The following is a 17,818-nucleotide window of genomic DNA, read 5'->3' on the forward strand; positions in this document are numbered from 1 at the left end:
CGGAAGGCTTCCCGTCAAGGCGTACGGAGTAGACTCTGAGGAAGTGATCTTGGTTCGGGGGTTTTCGGGTTCGCTGATTCTCCACTTCCCAAGGACAGAACAGGCAACGATCCGCAGGGAACAACTGACGGATCAGGGAACGCCGTCAGGCGGTGCGGGAAAATGAGTACGTCCGAGCGTTCCACCCTTGCGCTTGCGCTACATACCTTGCAGAATTCCCATTCTTACTGTCTTCCATCAAGGATCCATCCCTTGCCGCCCAGGCCGACTGCCGCACGCCGCCATGGCCCGTCCCTTCTCACTCATCATCCGGTCCAGGACTGCTTTGCCTGTTCACATTTATCCCATCGTGGCTTTGATTTGTGACTGTGGCAAGGTCAACCCTTGAGAGGCTGCAAAAGGCAGCTGCTCGTCATTGTCAGCCGCCCTTGTCCATGATCCACTTCCAGCTTCTCATTGTTCCGTATTCTTTGCTTATGCCGGCCAGACCGCCTGGTCTGCTGCTGGGCTGTAACATGCCTTGGTCGCTCTTGATCCATCGGGCAATTGACAACCGGGATGCGATACCTGAGGGGCTACGAACGCCGAAGCGACAGCACTCTTCTCGCTTCGATATTTCCATCCACAGAGAGCTCGAGCACCTTCCAAGTTTCCACGAAGTGCCTCCGAACCGACGGCAGGAGCTGTTTATGCAAAAGATCGACCAGTGCAACGTCATCTTCGACTTTAACGACGCGAGTAGTGATGTGAAATCCAAGGAGATCAAGGGACTTGTTCTCCATGAGCTGCTCGACTATGTTGCTCACAACAGGCAAGTCATCATGAAGTCCATGTACCCGAGAGTGGTCGACATGTTCGCCAGGAATCTCTTTCGACCTATCCCGCCCTCAATGAACCCCCAATGCGAGATATTCGATCCAGAGGAGGACGAGCCAGTTCTGGAGGTTGCTTGGCCGCATATCCAGGTTGTTTACGAGTTCTTCCTGCGCTTCATCGAGAGCCAGGATTTCAAGACAAACATTGCCCAGGCCTTCATCGACCACAGCTTCGTGCTTCAGCTTCTGGAACTCTTTGACTCCGAAGATCCCCATGAGCGAGACTTTTTGAAGACAACGCTTCACTGCATCTACAGCAAGTTCCTCAATCTACGATCCCTCATCCGACGGTCTATCAACAACATCTTCTTCCAATTCACCTACGAAACCCAAAGATTCAACGGCATAGCCGAACTACTCGAAATTCTTGGGTCCATCATCAACGGCTTCGCTCTGCCCTTGAAGGAAGAACACAAGACCTTACTGACTCGCGTGTTACTCCCTCTCCACAAGCCCAATATCCTAAGCAAGTACCATCCTCAGCTTGCTTACCGCATCGTTCAATTTCTGGAAAAGGATGCATCACTCACTGAAGACGTAAGATGATTCATATGCCCTTCTGGTTATAGCATTCTGATTAGCACAGGTGATCCTCGGGTTATTAGGCTACTGGCCCAAGGTCAACGGCACAAAAGAGGCCATGTTCTTGAATGAAGTCGAAGACATCTTCGAGGTCATAGATCCTGCCGAATTTGGCAAAGTTCAGGAGCCTCTCTTTCGTCAACTTGCTAAATCTGTTGCTAGTCCACACTGTCAAGTCGCCGAACGTGCACTGTACTTCTGGAACAACGAATGCTTCTGCAACCTCGTCAGTGACAATGTGGAGATCATCCTTCCAATCATGTTTGCGTCCCTTTACGAGAATTCCAAGGGCCATTGGAACAGGTACAGTAAACTCCCGTTGCTGGCAGGCTTACTGCTCACGGGACTTATTAGGACGATCCGTGGCATGGCGTATGATGTCATGGCTTCATTTATGGAGATTAGCCCACAAGCCTTTGACGACTGTTCGCACCACTACACGGAACAGCAAAACAGTGCGGCGACGCGAGAAGCCATTAGGGAACGCAAGTGGGCAATTCTGGGTGAAAAAGCTAATCAACGAAGAGCACTGTTGGATGAGATAATTTGACCAGCTTGATTCTAAATTTGGGAGTATCTCAGATCGCTTCGGCCGCAAATTTGATGCTGTTGGGCTTTTGAGTGTATTGGGCGATGTATCTCAGCGCTGCTTTCTAGCTACTTGATAGTCTGGTTCTGGAAACTCGTATATTGAAGTGCCATTGACCTATAATCCTTACTTTACCTCGACCATTTGTGCTTCAATCCCGGCGAAATTCAAGTCTTGTCCCTTGAGAAATGACGGCTCCCCCAGTTGAGCTACGGGGAGCACCTCGATATCCATGCAACTAGTATAAATCTCCATCTCCCCCCTGGGAATGGCATCAGTCGGTGCTGTCGGCCAATCCCAGACCCAATACAGAGTATACCAGCTGAGGATATCAAGAGGCAGTCGAATGTCAATTTGGCACCATAAGTCAGCGCCTGATGGGTTGATCGCCGTTTTACTAAATGCCCCTTGCCGCGCAATAGAAATAGCACCCTCGTTTATTTGATAACATTGGCCGTCGTCGAAATCCCAAACGCCCAGGAGCCTGCCACGCCCTCGTCCCGCCCGTGAGGCTTGCGACAGTTGATCATCTGAGGCACTTGAAACTTTGCATCTCGACATGAAAAGCACGTGAAAGTGTCCCATAATCTCACTGTTCTCCAGCTCAAGCCGGCAAACCCTGCAGCGACTTTTCCCCAGATTCTGCACGTGGATCATCTGACCCCAAAACCCAAGACTGAGCCTCCGCCACTTGAGGTCGTCCATTTGTCCAGAGCATCGACTCAGCGCTTCGCTTATGTTGGCAATCAACCGATGATCTCATCTCCGCAAACTCCCAAGTCTGTGAGATGCTGACTGATCTTGCATTTTCACATGCGTGATTCTACAACGACACTCTAGTTTCTACCGTACCTCTACTTCAAGTCCTCCGATCCGGCCGTACCCCCTGGTCGTTGACGCTGTTTCCCCATAAACTCGAGGGTGACCCGCGCCTTCCCAGCTGTCGCACCTGCTCACGCTCACGCACTTGCGCTTTCCCCCATCGCTCGACCTCGGCTCGCACCCGGGGACTTAAGACACGGCTTTGATCCTCCTCCAACCTTTTGACTTCTTTTTATTTCCCCATCTTCATCCTTTCTCCTGTTGACGTGGGAATCTCTTCCTTCTCTCTTCATCATCTCTATCCTGTCTCTCTCTTCCCCCTTCATCACGTCATCTCCTCCCACCACCACCAACAGACACATACACACACAACAATGGCTCCTCGAGTGATTGTCGTGGGCGGCGGCCGTAAGTTGTCACTCGTTCACTTTGAAGTCGCAAATAACAACTTTGTCAATCCTTTTGGCTAACGTTCATCATCAGTTTCTGGTCTGTCTGCTGCGCACACCATTTACCTGGCTGGTGGTAACGTCGTTGTCCTTGACAAGCAGGGTAAGTCGGCGCATTCTGAGCGCCTACGGTCTCAGCCCGCTCCGTCCAACGCTCAGTATCTCACTTGGCGCTTGCACCCACTTTGGCGTGTGACATCCCGCTGACATGTGCTTCCTACACGCACAGGCTTCTTCGGCGGCAACTCTACCAAGGCCACTTCTGGTATCAACGGTGCCCTCACCCGGACACAGGTCGAGAATGGCATTCCCGACAGCGTCAAGCAGTTCTACGACGATACCCTCAAGTCGGCTCGTGACAAGGCCCGTCCCGACCTGATCAAGGTCCTCACCTACAAGTCCGCCGCTGCCGTCGAGTGGCTTCAGGATGAGTTCAACCTCGACCTTACTCTCGTCTCGCGTCTGGCGTAAGTGGCGCTGCCATGCGCGAATGCATCCGAGAACAAGAGACTGACAATTACAGTGGTCACTCCCAGCCCCGAACCCACCGAGGACACGACGCCAAGTTCCCCGGTATGGCCATCACCTACGCCCTGATGCAGCGCCTCGAGGAGCTTGCCGAGAACGAGCCCGCGCGCGTCGAGATTGTCAAGAAGGCCCGTGTCACCGAGCTTAACAAGGACGGCAACAAGGTTACCGGTGTCAAGTACGAGTACAACGGCGAGACCATCTCCATTGACGGCCCCGTCGTCCTCGCCACCGGTGGTTACGCTGCCGACTTCTCCGACTCCTCCCTCCTCAAGAAGCACCGCCCTGATACCTACGAACTCGCCACTACCAACGGCACCCATGCCACCGGTGACGGCCAGAAGATGGTCATGGCCATCGGCGGTAACGGCATCGACCTAGACAAGGTCCAGGTCCACCCTACCGGTCTCATTGACCCCAAGGAACCCAGCTCCAAGTGGAAGTTCCTCGCTGCTGAGGCTCTCCGTGGTGAAGGCGGTCTGCTCCTCAACGCCGATGGTGACCGATTCTGCGACGAGCTCGGCCACCGTGACTACGTCTCCGGCATGATGTGGAAGGAGAAGGACAAGAACAAGTTCCCCATCCGACTTGTGCTCAACTCCAAGGCTTCCAAGGTCCTTGACTTCCACACCCGCCACTATTCCGGCCGTGGCCTCATGAAGAAGATGACCGGTAAGGAGCTTGCCAAGGAGATTGGCTGCACTCCCGACCACCTCCAGAAGACCTTTACCACCTACAACGCTATTGCCGAGGGCAAGCAGAAGGACCCCTGGGGCAAGAACTTCTTCCACAACATGCCCCTCGACATCGACGACGACTTCCACGTCGCCCTCATGGAGCCCGTCCTGCACTTCACCATGGGTGGTATTGAGATCAACGACAAGGCCGAGGTCCTCAACCAAGAGAAGAAGCCCTTCGAGGGTCTCTACGCTTGCGGTGAGTTGACCGGTGGTGTGCACGGTGCCAACCGTTTGGGTGGTTCATCGCTGCTCGGCTGTGTCGTCTACGGCCGTGTCGCTGGTGACACCGCTAGCAACTACCTGTTCCGACAGGCTCTCCAGGGCAGCACCGGCGCCGCCCAGCGTGTTGGCCAGATCTCCCTGCACCTCGACCCTTCGGTCCCCAACCAGGTGACCGTCCAGTGGGTCAACACCGGTTCTGCCTCTGGTTCGGGCTCCGGTTCTCCCTCGGTCGTCGCCGAGCAGGCCACCGCTGCTGCCGGCCCCAGCCCCACCAAGGAGGACGGCGCCAAGGCGGCCAAGCCCAACGACCCCAAGTCTTTCAAGGTCCCTGAGAAGGAGTTCACCATGGAGGAGATTGCCAAACACAACACCAAGGACAACCTCTGGGTTGTCGTGAAGGGTGTCGTGATGGACCTCAGGGGCTGGCTCGAGGAGCACCCCGGCGGTGTCCAGGCTATCCTGAACTTTATGGGTCGCGATGCCACCGAGGAGTTTGAGATGCTGCACGACGACGAGGTCATCCCCAAGTACGCGTCCCAGCAGGTCATTGGCCGAGTCAAGGGCCAGGAAGTTACTCTGAAGCCTTAGATGGAGAGGTGACTGTTTGGTGTAACGATGGTGACGCGGCAAGGAAGAAGCCGTGATGACTCAAGTATTGTGCGAGAGTCTGTAGCTCATGCTGAAAAGGGGCTATGACATTCGGGCGTCAAGGATCTTGTATTGATAGGGCGGGATGCATGCAGCTTTGTTGCAATCTACTTTGAAATTTTAGATTTCAAGGATTCATGATTTGATTCATCAAGACGCGAAAGAACTCATTGTTCATGCTCATGTTATAGCAACAGGCAGGTTTGAGTAGTTCCCTACCCGGTCAGGCAACACCCTTTTCTGCCGCAGCTGCGCAATCGTTGATTGTATGCAAATGACTCGTGAAATGAGGCATACGGTGTGGGTGGACGATTCGAGTTACAGGATGCCCGGCCCGTTACGCTTGTTGGCGACGTCGGCATTCGGCGTCGAAAGGTCACTTTCGGTCGGACAGGCTCTGGCTTCGCACAGGGCTTCGTCCGCCGAGGTCGAACTCATAATTCCGCAGTTGCTGCTTGTACTTGCGCCTGTGAAGGAATTTTGGCACGGAATCCTGCTGTGCGTCAGCGCCCGTCGGCCTTGCCGAAGCTTGGGGGGTTAGCGAAACTCACACTAGCCATCAGCTTAAAGACCACGTCTTGGGCGTCCTCGAAGAGGGACGTCACTTCCCGGAGGGTGTCGATCATAGCCACGTCCTGGCCAACGGCCTTGGTCATCCGAGTGGCAAGGTTGTTGCGGAGCTGGTGGTCGATGTTGAGCTCGCACGGGGATCCGGGGGCCAGGAAAGCGTTGTAGATTCCATACGCCTGCGCCATCATCTCCTTGACACCGTCCAACGAGGTGCTGTTGGGGTTCTCTTGGGCCACGCGCGTGACGGCCTTGCAGTTGCGGACGAACTCGTCGGCGTCTTGGTAGAAGGACAGGTTCTCCTCGCAGTGTGTGTCGCGCAGGTTCTCCCGGAAGAGAAGACGGAGCGCAGGATCGTTGAGGATCTTGTCGAGCCGCTGGGTGTTGGAGTCCCTGGTGATGCCATTCCGCTGAGAGGCCGCACCGCCCTCACTCTCCGACGCCCGTCCCCTCGGGGCAGAACCGTTGACGAGATCCTTGCCCCGCTGGGAAATCTGATAGATGGCATACTTGGTGGGCTGGAACACGTTGCAGCCCGGGTTCTGGGACATGTAGGCTCGGTCTTGAGCGACGGGCTCCATCAGATCGTAATCGACAAAGAGGGTGGCGATCTCGACGGTTTCTCGCTTGTCAACAATCGTAGAGCAGTCCATCAACCAGTCGGTGGTTGCCTTGCCAGTGAAGGTATCTCGATACGTCTTGCCGTTGACCTTGCGCTCGGCTGCCATCTTGACACCGGTGAGACCATCCTTGTAATCGTGCAACGAGTCCGAATCAGCTGCATTGACGGTCGCCTTGGTGTTCCGGCCGTCAGCACCCGCGAACCGGCGGAAAATGACCTCGAGGGTGCCCTGGTCATGGGGGAGCTTATCGCTCTGGGAGTCCCTCTCCAGTAGGACGAGCTGGGTTGCGCCCAGGTTGACCAGTTCCGACACCTGCTTCTGCTGAATACCATTCCTCGAGCAGAACCTGTCCAGCACTGTGATTCCCTTAGGCGTCAGCTGCCAGACCGATCCCTTCATGTTGTACATTTGCTGATACTTGCCGTCGGCCGATTCAATGAAACGGGCCTCGACGAAGCGTTGGCAGATGGACCGGGCCATGTCCTTGGCCATGGAGAAGGTGGTGGTTGTGATGGTGGTGACGATGCGGGAGGGGTCTTCGGGATCTGGTATGCGATTCGACTGGGAGAACTTGAGAGATCCGAAGTTGTTGATGGCATCCTCGGAGAGGAACGTGTACTCGAACTTGGTCAATCGGACGCGGTGGGCCGAGAGCGGCAAGAGACTGACGACGAGGGTGGAGAAGAGATCCTTGAAGTCCTATCGTACAACCAAAGTCAGCCAATGCTCTGGCGAAAAGGGGTTCGGGAGGGGGCGTTTCAGAACGGGGGTTGTCGCATGCCTCGCGCGGAACGCCGCACATCGGCGCACGAAACACGGTTAGGTAGGTGGAAGTGGTAGAACCATCGGACATACCCTCGTGAACGGCCGGTCGTCATCCGTCATGCGCAGCAAGCGCGAGGATGTTTGGTGCATCTTGTTTGCCGTGACGGGAGACTTGATGGGAGGTAGGTTGGTTGGGGTCTGTTGGCGTGTAGGGCTGGGGAGGCGGGTGGTTCGCCAAAGCAGCTTGGGTAGCGACAACGCTGTCCAGGTTGACGTTGGACGACAGGGACTGGCTCGAGGCACTCCTGAGCCGGTGGTTCTGGTCCGGGCTGGAGGGCTCTGAGGCGGGCGTCGAGCTGGGGAGGAGGGAGGGTCTCGAGAGGGTACCGTTGGAGTGCCGGGCGCGGATCGCGGGCTCCGAGACGGTGGCGATGGCGCTCTGAGTCCTGTCCAAGGCGGTCACGGCCAGGGCGAGGATGCCGCTCGACGAACCCTGGTTGAGTCTCGAGACGGAGCCGGTATGGCGGTGGGTGTAGACGCGGGCTTGGGCGGGAGGAGCCGGGATGGCGGCAACAGCAACTGCAGCAGCGGTGACAGCGCCTGGATAGGACCGTTCCGAGAGTGAGGAGCGGGAGTGAGTGGAGGGCTGCTCGAGGGTATTAGAGGGAGACGCAGTCTGGTGAACCGTGGGCTGAGGAGGATGCGACAGTGTGGCCATCTAACGGGAACGAGAAAGGTCAGGGGGGAATTTTGATGACGGTCGCCGGGAGGTTCAAATAAGATGGACGAGCGAGTGGAAGCGGGACGGACGCAAAGAGATAGGTAAAGGTAGACAAGACCAAGACAAAGGCCACCTCAAGACGGGGCCTGGAGATAGGCGCCCTCACTTGAGGAGAAGGAGGTGATGCAGGAACACCCATGTTGGGTAGGTGCTGAGACGAGCTATTTGGTGAGCCAGTGGAGTGGGTGGACTGCCACCAGCCGCATCAGGTACTTCGTGCTTCCTTCGTCCACTCGACGTAGCCCACCTCAAGGACCCTGGCTGGCTTGGGCTGGATCACCAGGCGGTTCAGATCTTCGGGTCCCTGTGTGCTGGCTCACAGGGTGGGGAGGGGAAGAGGGGCGAGTGAGAATAATGCTACTCATCAGAAACATGTTTAAGGCCGGCACTGATTCCGACAAGACGGGACCCCTGGAGTGAACCACGTGTAAAAAAACAAGAAAAAAAATGGCAGGTCATGGAAAGGGGCCGATTTTGCGCCTTTGTTCATGAAATGACGACGGAGTCGACAAGTCCAGTGCCCTAGTAGAGACGAGGTATAGAGGTACGTACAACCGCTTCCGGCAGCCCACGCCGGGGCCCTCAAGCCGCTTGCTGGGCTGCCTGCACTAAGGTAGGTCACTGATTTGGGTACAAAAGGGCGCCGAGGGTTCACGGGCGGGAGCCACTCAGACTCGCAGGGCAGAAACGAGTGCATCGCTGCTGATCCGGGGGGGGCGGTAGGGAGGGCGAGCGAGGGGGCGAGCGGTCTGGAAGAGGAAGAGCCCATAACGGAGTGAGTGAGTGAGTGAGGAGAGTTAGTGTTGACGACGACGATGACAACGGCAGTTGTTGGATGTCGTTGCTGTCTCCAAGAGGTTAGTGGAAGGGAGAGCAAACGACTCCGCCGTATTATCAACCACGGACAGACAGATGGATGGATGGACGCACGGAACGAAGGGTACATCAGGCCGTCGACGGATAGCCAGGACGAGGTCGACACGGCCCAGGTCATGTGCTCCGGGGGCAGAGCTGAGTGAAGTGAGGGAACAATGCAACTGGCCGTCGTCGAGAGCATTCTCCTTTCTCTTCTCATTCCCATTCCCACCATGGATGGGTGAATGTGTGGCACACGCTTGCAGGCTTCCCTCCCTTTGGAGGCACGTGGCTCTAGGGATTGCACCCACACCCAAGACTGCTTTCGGCAGCCACATTCGATGCTCCATGCACAGCGTCACGTGGCGGCCACGCAGAGAAACCGTGGTCCACCCCAACCCCCCCGCCCACCCGTTGGGCTTGCTGCCCGCACCACCTTTCTTGGTCCTTGGTCTCCAGAGGTTGATGCGCTACCAATGAGCTACCTGAGGAGTGTCACTAACGTCTGGGATCCCGGAAGGGGAGTAGTGGCAAACAAAAGTTATGGCTCGTGCAGGCAACTACTACCCGTGACCAGACGCGAGTAACCAAACGTGGCAGTGAAAGTGGCGCTGCAAGTGGCAATTCCCTTCCATTAAGCATGCGGCCGCACTCAGGCGACGTGCGCAGTATCGTCGCACCCAGGTCTGCGCACACGCGGCGACTTCTGCGCTCTGGGGACTCCTCGTCCCCTCTTCTTTTCTTTTTTTTCTCTTTTTTTTCTCTTTTTTTTTTTTCCTTCACGCACGCACACACAGTGTGGCTAACAGACAGACCGGACCAGTCGGTCTGTGTGGGTGGTCTGGGTCGGTCTGGGTTGGTCTGAATGAGCTGCTGTTTCAGCGTCGCCATTGGCCTGTTGCGTTCTTAGTAATAACCTTAAGAGAAAGGGTGTGTTAATGAAGTCAATCACCCGATACCATACGTATTAATGCTTTTATCAACTGTAGTAGAGTTAGTTTTTTCGCCCCACTTTGCAGGGGGTAGAGTTGATATAAATCCGAGGTCATATCGAAAGAGTTTTGCTAGCCGGGCAGTGTCAACTGGCTGCCCGGCTAGCAAAACTCATATCAAAATGGATTGACGTATTACATAATCAAATCTCAATATTGATTGAGTTGAATTGACGTTGATTATCTCCATTCAATATATTGAAGTACGTTGAGTGGTTCGCATCCTTGCCCTTAGCTTAGCTCCTTCCCCTTTCCTGCTCCTTAGTCTTAGGTAGACCAATCTACCCGCACCCTTTCGTTGAACAAACCCAGGGTCAGCCCATCACAAGGACGATGCTTTCAGGTGCACGATACTTAAGTAAGTTACAATAGATCAACGCAGTGCAAAAACTGTACCCGCAAACATATCTTAGCACCATTTTGGAAATTTCGCCACGCGCTTTTGACGCGTCCGACGCGTTGGATCGCGTAGTTCTTGGCTGGGTACTCTGCAGCGGGCTACAAACTTGGAAAGACATTGCCTGACGCACGTTGAGTCTTGGGCGCACTAATAGTGAGACTGTTAGTCTGCGACCCTCGGACTGGACTACTGGTCAGTCTGGTCGAGTTACACTGGACCATCAGTGTGGTCCGAGAGGCCTGCAATACAATACAATAGAGTACCGGTAGTCCGAGAGACGTACACTGAACCAATAGTCCTCTTAATGGTCCGCACTAATCTGTATCAGGAGCGCTGTGGTGGTCTGTGCTGTGATAGAGGCGGGGCCAGACTCATGTACGCGCGTGATTGTGCGTGGCGAGTCGCGACAAAAATGTGGAATGACAAACGTGGAATCCATGCAATTTCCGCCATTACGAAATTCCAAGCCGTGCTTCACAGTTCCAGAACGTCCCTGGGTCCTTTCAATACTGGCACTGAAGTTCAGTTTGCCTTAGGGGTCCTTTCTGCTGATTGGACGTCATATCGGGCACGGACTACCTTCTTATGCTGACTTTGTCCCCAACTGTCTGCGTGTTTGGATCTTCTTCCATCATTGTCCAACTCCAGCTGGCGTCATGGCGGCCGGTATCCAGGGAAAGTGGCACGTCGCCAATGGCTTGGTGGGATCGCCATCCCAAGAGACAAATGGTCACCGCCAGCGCAAGCGCAAGCGTTCTCCTGCTGGAACACTGAAGGCGAAGGCTCAGCAAAGCCCTTTTTCACTTTCGGGAACTCTAGCGCAAGACGAGTTGATCGACTACTACACAGTTGAACCCCACCAACAATGGGACAAAATGAGCCGATACAATAGCTTCATCCGTACGACCACGCAGACCACTCCCTTTATCAAGGCACTGACAATTTGTTGTAGTGAAGGACAAGAAATTCGAGCGCGGAGACTTCGTTCTGGTGGCCAACGAAGCGACTCTGAAGGGAGCGAATAATGCACGAGACTCGAAACAGACGACCGGCGAATCGAGTCACTTCTGGATCGCCTACATCCTAGAAATTAGAGCTGCTGATGAGAATAAGGTGTTTGCTCGGGTTTACTGGATGTACTGGCCAGATGAACTGCCGCCAGGTACGTTCAACGGCAAGAAATCCATCCGAGGACGCCAGCCATACCACGGTCGCAATGAGCTTATAGCATCCAACCACAGTGAGTGATGCCAAATAAATGCTCCAACATGAGTTAGTGACACAATCTAGTGGATGTCGTCGATGTACTGTGCGTCGAGGGGCCTGCATCCGTGAAGCAATGGATGGAATCCTCAGATGACGAGCTCAATTCAGATTTCTTTTGGCGACAGAGATTTGACTGTCATCAGAAGCAACTCACGGTGTGTCTTTCTAAGCAAACTATATCCGCTCACCACTAATCCACATAGTCTGCCGAACCAATTTGTAGATGCGAGCTCCCTGCTAACCCACACCGACGCACAATCGGCTGCTCAACATGCGGCATGTGGTTTCATGAATGGTGCCTCATATGGGGCACTCTTGAACGGCTTCGAAATAGACTACAGGACGGTGAGGGCACCCTCCCTGTGAAATGGACGCGAGCCGACGGAAGTAATTGCCAGGGCGGCCTCAGTTGCTCCGATGCGGAGACGGATGGCCAGGAGACACTTGCCATGATGTCAAAGGGTATGGATATCTTAGAAGCTATCGTATCCCGATTATTGGCACAGTTGCTAGAGCCCCGGCGTGAGGACAAGCAGACCGAGACGGTAGCGCGGGAACCTAATCCTTACAGGACCCTACCCAGTCCGTTCGAGGCGATGCTGAAGTTAGATGATGGAACGATCGTGGTGGAGATTAAAAACTCGGGGAAGGAAGGACCTCGGTCTACATTCTTAGCCGAGGTTCAATGCCCAGGCTGCAACGGCCCCATGAGATGACTTTTCCAATATCAGATTGATGGCGCGACAAGGGTGCAGCTCCTGGTACACCAGGTGCTGTATACGCGGCATGGGCAACGATGTTGAGTGGCGAAAGCCTCAGGTAATGGTGCATTTCGGCGAGCATCAACCTTTCTCAAAGCTGAAAAATCCATTCGTGCTCCTATATCTTAACGCCAGCAAACTTGTTTCCAGTCAATTGGTGATGATAATTCTCGAGTCTCAATCCATTTAAGAGTTTGAGGGACAATGTGGGGTTGGAGCCTAAACCTCTGTGTTTGGGGTTGCCCCTCAGTTTCGAGGAAACATTTTCAAGAGTTTACTCGAGTACAAGCTTTTAGGGCTTGCCCCACACTCTCGGGTAACATCCCCCCCAGTGGGTCTTTTGACGTCGACGTCCATGGCGTCGGCTTCCCAACATGAGAGGCAGCCTGTCTAGGTCCTTCATCCGCATGTCGTGACCAGAACCTGAGCTACTGGACTTGGAAATGCTGCTTGTGGCACGCACCCAGTTGCGACTCGGGACAGAAACAGCTGATGCTAGCTCTGTGGAGTCTAAATTAATGCTCCCTGAGGGCCACGGGGTCGCAAGCGAGGGTCCCAGCGTTGTGACGTGTCAGAAAGCCTTACTTAGTACGAGTCATTTAGGTCGGCTGAGGCTTTGGTGTCTCGTCATGAGCCAATGAGATCGTGTGTCCAGGCCCGAGCGTGGATGTATCTCTCTGTCACGTTTCTGTGGCAATGAAGGAAGCCCATTCATGTTCCAAAGCACATTGCCAATACCTTGGGGGGGGCCGGGCAGGGAGGGCGCTCTATTTATGGGCGCTCGGGTGACCCCTAGCCTCTTTAACAGGCGGAAACTCAAGGCGGAACACCTGGTCATCTTTACCACGCAGTCAGCCACTAAAAACTGTTCATTTTGAGGGTGGGGGGCCGGTTTCATACCATTTGGCTGGGTGGGACATTAGATTATTGCGCCCCTGTCGATGAACAAGCTCCGACAGGGTTTTGCCTGACTCTTGGCGTCGCCACAGTAGGCACCTCAGCTGAAATGCTCGCGACTACGGTTGTCCATTTCAAAAGTTTTGTCCCACGCTAAAGACGCTATATCCCTTTATCCTTGTAAGTTACCTAAGGTACAAGGAGGGTAAGCTACTGTTCTTAAATTATCCGCTACGCCCCCTATTGCTACAGGGGGTAATGGGTACTAGCTGCTAAGGATAGTGATTGATGGCGTTCTATAATCCTTGAGCCTCCAGGGCTTGTGTGAGGAGAGAAGTACTTAATGTACTTGGACTTGCATTGATTGGTTGCCTTCATATCGTAGCGTCTTGGCAGGACAAAACTTTTGAAATGGTCCTCCGTAGTTGTAACTTCCCTCGCTTCCTGCCTATGCGGGCTGAAAACAGGGATCAAGATCTTCTAGCAGAAGACTAGACAGACATGATGCGTCATCCATCACGCCCCCCTTCGTTCGGATTCTCTCGGGTCCGGATTCTTGAGGAGCAAAGTCTCAGTTTGCTATAACCATATAAGTTCCATGCCCCCTAATTAATTCTCGTATCCGCCCCCCCCCCCCCCCAAATCGCATCCGCCTGATCAATCAATCGACGAATATCTTTCCACAGTGATACTTGGGAAACAACCAGCGCCGAGCAAACTCATCCATGGCAGGAAACTCGCCCTGATGCCTGTGTTTCTGTAACCGAAACTGACGACCTGTCTTCTGATGTAAGTCGGGACTCGCCGCCAACCCGAAATAAAAGGCATTAATATCGATTACCTGTCGCGCGAGGATTGTTTCTCTTTCGAAATCAACCACATCATTCATCTACAACACATTTCATGGTCTTTTTATTTCAAGAGTCACTTGTATAATTGGGAGAAGACGGTCGCTCACTATTCGCCGCTCGGCTTTATCCACATCGGTTCTGCGTCCATTCATTGGCATTTTCCAGAACCCAGGGATCTCACAGCTCCCCGACAAACGACAACCCTGTGCAGCCAAGGCCAGCCTTCTTTGACCTTGACCTTCTTGGCTCCGCCCTCCCATACGAGGGTCAGGTCGCGGAGGGCGGGCATCAACCCGGCGGAAGTACCGCCTCGCCCAGAAAGTAGAGTGGCCCAAGGCCGATGGCGACGGCGCCAAATTTGACTTTATACTACTAGCCAGAGCCAGTTCCTCACCATGGTTCTCGGAATGATTATGGACCCCGGCTTGAAGTACAAAGAACATATTGCACGAGCAGCGACCAAGGGCTTGGAAGCGGCCATGGAATTACAACGGCTCAGGGGTCTCACCCCAGCGACAGCAAGACAACTGTTTACAGCCATGGTTGCCCCAGTAGTAGATTACGCCTCGAACGTCTGGATGCACGCGTGCAGGTATAGAAGGGCCAGTCCCATCAACCGAGTCCAAAGGATTGGGGCACAAGCAATCGTGGGAACGTTTCTCACAGTGGCAATAAGCGTAGCAGAAGCTGAGGCACATATCGCCAGCGCACAGGAACGTTTCTGGAGGCGGGCGATCAAGATGTGGACTAACCTCCACACTCTGCCAACAACCAACCCACTTCGTAACGCTACATCCCGTATCCGAAAGTTCAGAAGATACAACCGCTCGCCATTTTACGAGATGGCAGCGGCACTCAATGAGATACCAGTGGAGGAACTAGAAACGATCAATCCGTTCACATTGGCACCCTGGGCAAAACGGGTACAAACCATTGTGGTCGACAAGGACGAGATAGAGACGACACAAGCAGATCTGGGCTGGGCAGTACGCGTCGCAGTGAGCTGCTCAGCGCGGAATGGGGTAGTAGGAGTCGGCGGGATCATTGAGATCCCGGTGTCGGTGCGAGGAGGGCCGAGGCTTGAGCGGTTTTCCTTTACACTTGGCATGAGGACGGAACAGAACCCGTTTTCTGGGGAGCTAGCGGCAATGGCGTACGCATTGAGGCACTTGCCTGACCTGAGATACCGAAGCGTGGCACTGTTGACGAGCAACAAAGCTGCTGTGCTTACGCTGCGAAATCCTCACCAGCAATCTGGTCAAGAGTATGTTGGATGCGTGTACGACTCCATCGAGGCGTTAAAGGCCAACGGAAATGCGGTAACTGTCATATGGATGCCCACTAGTGCTGAACACAAGCTCCTAAAGACTGCAAAAAAGGAGGCGCGGGATGCAACCCGAGACGGTGCCATCCCGGCCCTGAAATTTCCTACAATGCGATCGACGACCCTCAACATAGCTCGATTGAACCAGCATAGCAAGCACCTACCGGAAAACGTCGGAAGGTTTTCGAAGAGAGTCGATGCTGCACTACCAGGCAAGCACACTCGACAACTATACGACGACTTGTCATGGAGAGAAGCCAGCGTGCTGGCGCAGCTCAGGACAGGCATGGCCAGACTGAATGGATACCTCTTTCGGATCACAGTAGTACCATCACAACAATGCGCATGTGGACAAGCGACAGAGACGGTTGAGCATTTTCTCTTCCGATGCAGAAAATGGATGGCACACCGAGCTGAAATGTTGCAGTGCACCGAGACACAAAGAGGAAATATCTCGTTCTTCCTGGGAGGAAAGTCACCGTCAGACGACGCAAAATGGGCGCCAAATATGGAAGCAGTTCGCGCGACTATACGGTTTGCGATAGCCACAGGGCGACTGTACAACACGCAAGGTTGAAGACAGATTGCAAAACCTCACCTAACCTTTCTTACTAACCCACCCTACATCAAACACCTCGTGCCATGGACAGCAGGCACCGCTTCAGCCGCCGTAGATAGGACTCTGAACACTTGGAGAATAGCCTTCAAGTTAGCTTGCTAATAATACAAACCCCACGAGACCCGGCAGAGAGATGGAAAACGAAGAGGCAAAAGCAGAAAATGGACGCTGTATGGGCTTTTACGAGATCATGACAAAGCTTGGGAAATGGATATGTACAATAGCAACTAGTGCCCTATTGGTTATAAGCCACCGGGCGAAATAAATTGTGTGTGTGTGTGTGTAACAAATCGAGACGTCGTGCAACTTACACCCGTCACCTCTTCATCTTCAGCAACCTACTTCAACTCGCTGGCGCCCGCGCTGGCCATAATCCAGACTGGCCTCGGCATTTTTGCCCTCTTCATCGCCCGTTTCTGCCTTGCGCGCCTCCGTATATGGATGCAGCGTCTTCGCGGCCCTGCTGGCAGGCCAGTGCCCACAAGAACGGACGCCATCCCGCCGCATCATCGGTATCAACAACAAGCGCACAACATCAGACTTGTCTGGGCGATGGACGAAAAGGCTCGCTCGCCTGCCACGGCCGCTGCCCAGGAAGACTCGTCCAACAATGGCGACCCCAGAGACGAAGAGTCGACGGGCGGAAGGCTAGTCATTGGCCTGAATTGGTCGTCGAACAACAACACAGACATCACTGGGGGCGATTCCTCCATGCGTAGACCACTCATGTCGCATCCACCTCCTGCACCGCCTCTGACGCCCCCCGAACTGAGCACGGCTGTCTTCACCTTTGAGGACCATCCGCGACCAGGCGGCGACAGCTTCATGCGCCAGCCCAATCCTGACTACATCTCATCCACCACGGGGTCTGAGCTGCCCCCCAGCTCGAATGTGTCATCGCCGCCCATGCCACGCCGTCGCTCCTACAAGAAGACACTTCCCATCGGCGGTCTCGTCCCTCAGACATCGCCAGCAGGCGCAGCTGCCGCATCGGATGCTGCCGATCTTACATTCTCGCCCAGTTCCTACCCACCCACCAGCCCGTTGCTGCCCCCGGCCCCACCACAGGCAGAGGCTAACGACATCAACGTCAAGGGAGAGATTATTGGGGTCTTTGACGGCGAGGGAGCGGGATGGATTAGACACACTCGTGTCTACGGTGGTGGTGTCTGTCTGGCTTGCGCAGCCTTGGGTGGCAATCATGGGGGCGGTTTCTACGGAGCAACGGTACGACCTGAGGAGATGCGATGATTTCGCAAAGGTTTGCTTGAAAACGTGAGAAAAAGCGCTCGGTAGTTATGGGTTCGCATCAGGTCCCAAGGATATGGGCCATGTACGACTTTTTGATGTAAATCTACTGTACAGGGGTGTCAGGCGGTTTGATAAAAGCTCTTATCGATTTTGCGACGCACGGTCCATAACATCCCGAGCAAGTCATCAATTGACGCCTGAAAAAGACAATAAAATCGGTTCACAGCGCTGCATTATGAGAAAGGTAAGTCTATGAGATGCGTGATATTTTTCGCTTTCAATTGATATAGTTTTCTTGGTCGATATTGCTGTTGTTGATTTTTTGTAGAATATATTCTCGCCACCATTTGCATCTGAAAACCACAAGACACCGGCCCAACGGTACCCCGAAAACCGGGCAGTGATAAGATT

General features: G+C 54.2%; 5 protein-coding genes across 5 annotated transcripts; 4 read left to right on the forward strand and 1 right to left on the reverse strand.

The window, feature by feature from the left end:
* The first annotated feature begins 242 nt into the window (after positions 1-242).
* On the forward strand, positions 243-2,187 carry BGZ61DRAFT_463380 (protein phosphatase 2A regulatory B subunit). Its single transcript, XM_046247396.1, has 3 exons — positions 243-1,412; positions 1,462-1,760; positions 1,812-2,187. Exons 1-3 carry the CDS (start codon positions 435-437, stop codon positions 2,005-2,007), a joined length of 1,473 nt encoding a protein of 490 aa, XP_046096616.1. The 5' UTR covers positions 243-434; the 3' UTR covers positions 2,008-2,187.
* A 1,055-nt stretch (positions 2,188-3,242) lies between these two features.
* Positions 3,243-5,395, forward strand: BGZ61DRAFT_368195 (FAD binding domain-containing protein; the record flags this gene model as incomplete). Its single annotated transcript, XM_046241869.1, has 4 exons — positions 3,243-3,276; positions 3,352-3,420; positions 3,547-3,784; positions 3,841-5,395. The coding sequence occupies 4 exons, from the start codon at positions 3,243-3,245 to the stop codon at positions 5,393-5,395; spliced, it is 1,896 nt and encodes a 631-aa protein (XP_046096617.1).
* A 1,809-nt stretch (positions 5,396-7,204) lies between these two features.
* On the reverse strand, positions 7,205-8,259 carry BGZ61DRAFT_463390 (uncharacterized protein). Its single transcript, XM_046247397.1, has 3 exons — positions 7,949-8,259; positions 7,501-7,892; positions 7,205-7,344 (listed from the first exon to the last, which is right to left on the reverse strand). Exons 1-2 carry the CDS (start codon positions 8,126-8,128, stop codon positions 7,527-7,529), a joined length of 546 nt encoding a protein of 181 aa, XP_046096618.1. The 5' UTR covers positions 8,129-8,259; the 3' UTR covers positions 7,205-7,344; positions 7,501-7,526.
* A 2,895-nt stretch (positions 8,260-11,154) lies between these two features.
* On the forward strand, positions 11,155-12,042 carry BGZ61DRAFT_290763 (uncharacterized protein; the record flags this gene model as incomplete). Its single annotated transcript, XM_046238572.1, has 4 exons — positions 11,155-11,338; positions 11,391-11,678; positions 11,729-11,859; positions 11,908-12,042. Coding segments are annotated over 4 exons (738 nt in total), but the record flags the coding sequence as incomplete, so codon positions are not given.
* Positions 12,043-16,438: 4,396 nt separating this feature from the next.
* BGZ61DRAFT_368518 (uncharacterized protein) lies at positions 16,439-17,407 on the forward strand (the record flags this gene model as incomplete). Its single annotated transcript, XM_046241898.1, has 1 exon — positions 16,439-17,407. A coding segment is annotated over one exon (969 nt), but the record flags the coding sequence as incomplete, so codon positions are not given.
* Between the last annotated feature and the right edge of the window lie 411 nt (positions 17,408-17,818).

The sequence above is a fragment of the Ilyonectria robusta genome (assembly GCF_021365365.1).
Source record: "Ilyonectria robusta strain PMI_751 chromosome Unknown BGZ61scaffold_34, whole genome shotgun sequence".
Lineage (NCBI taxonomy): Eukaryota > Fungi > Ascomycota > Sordariomycetes > Hypocreales > Nectriaceae > Ilyonectria > Ilyonectria robusta.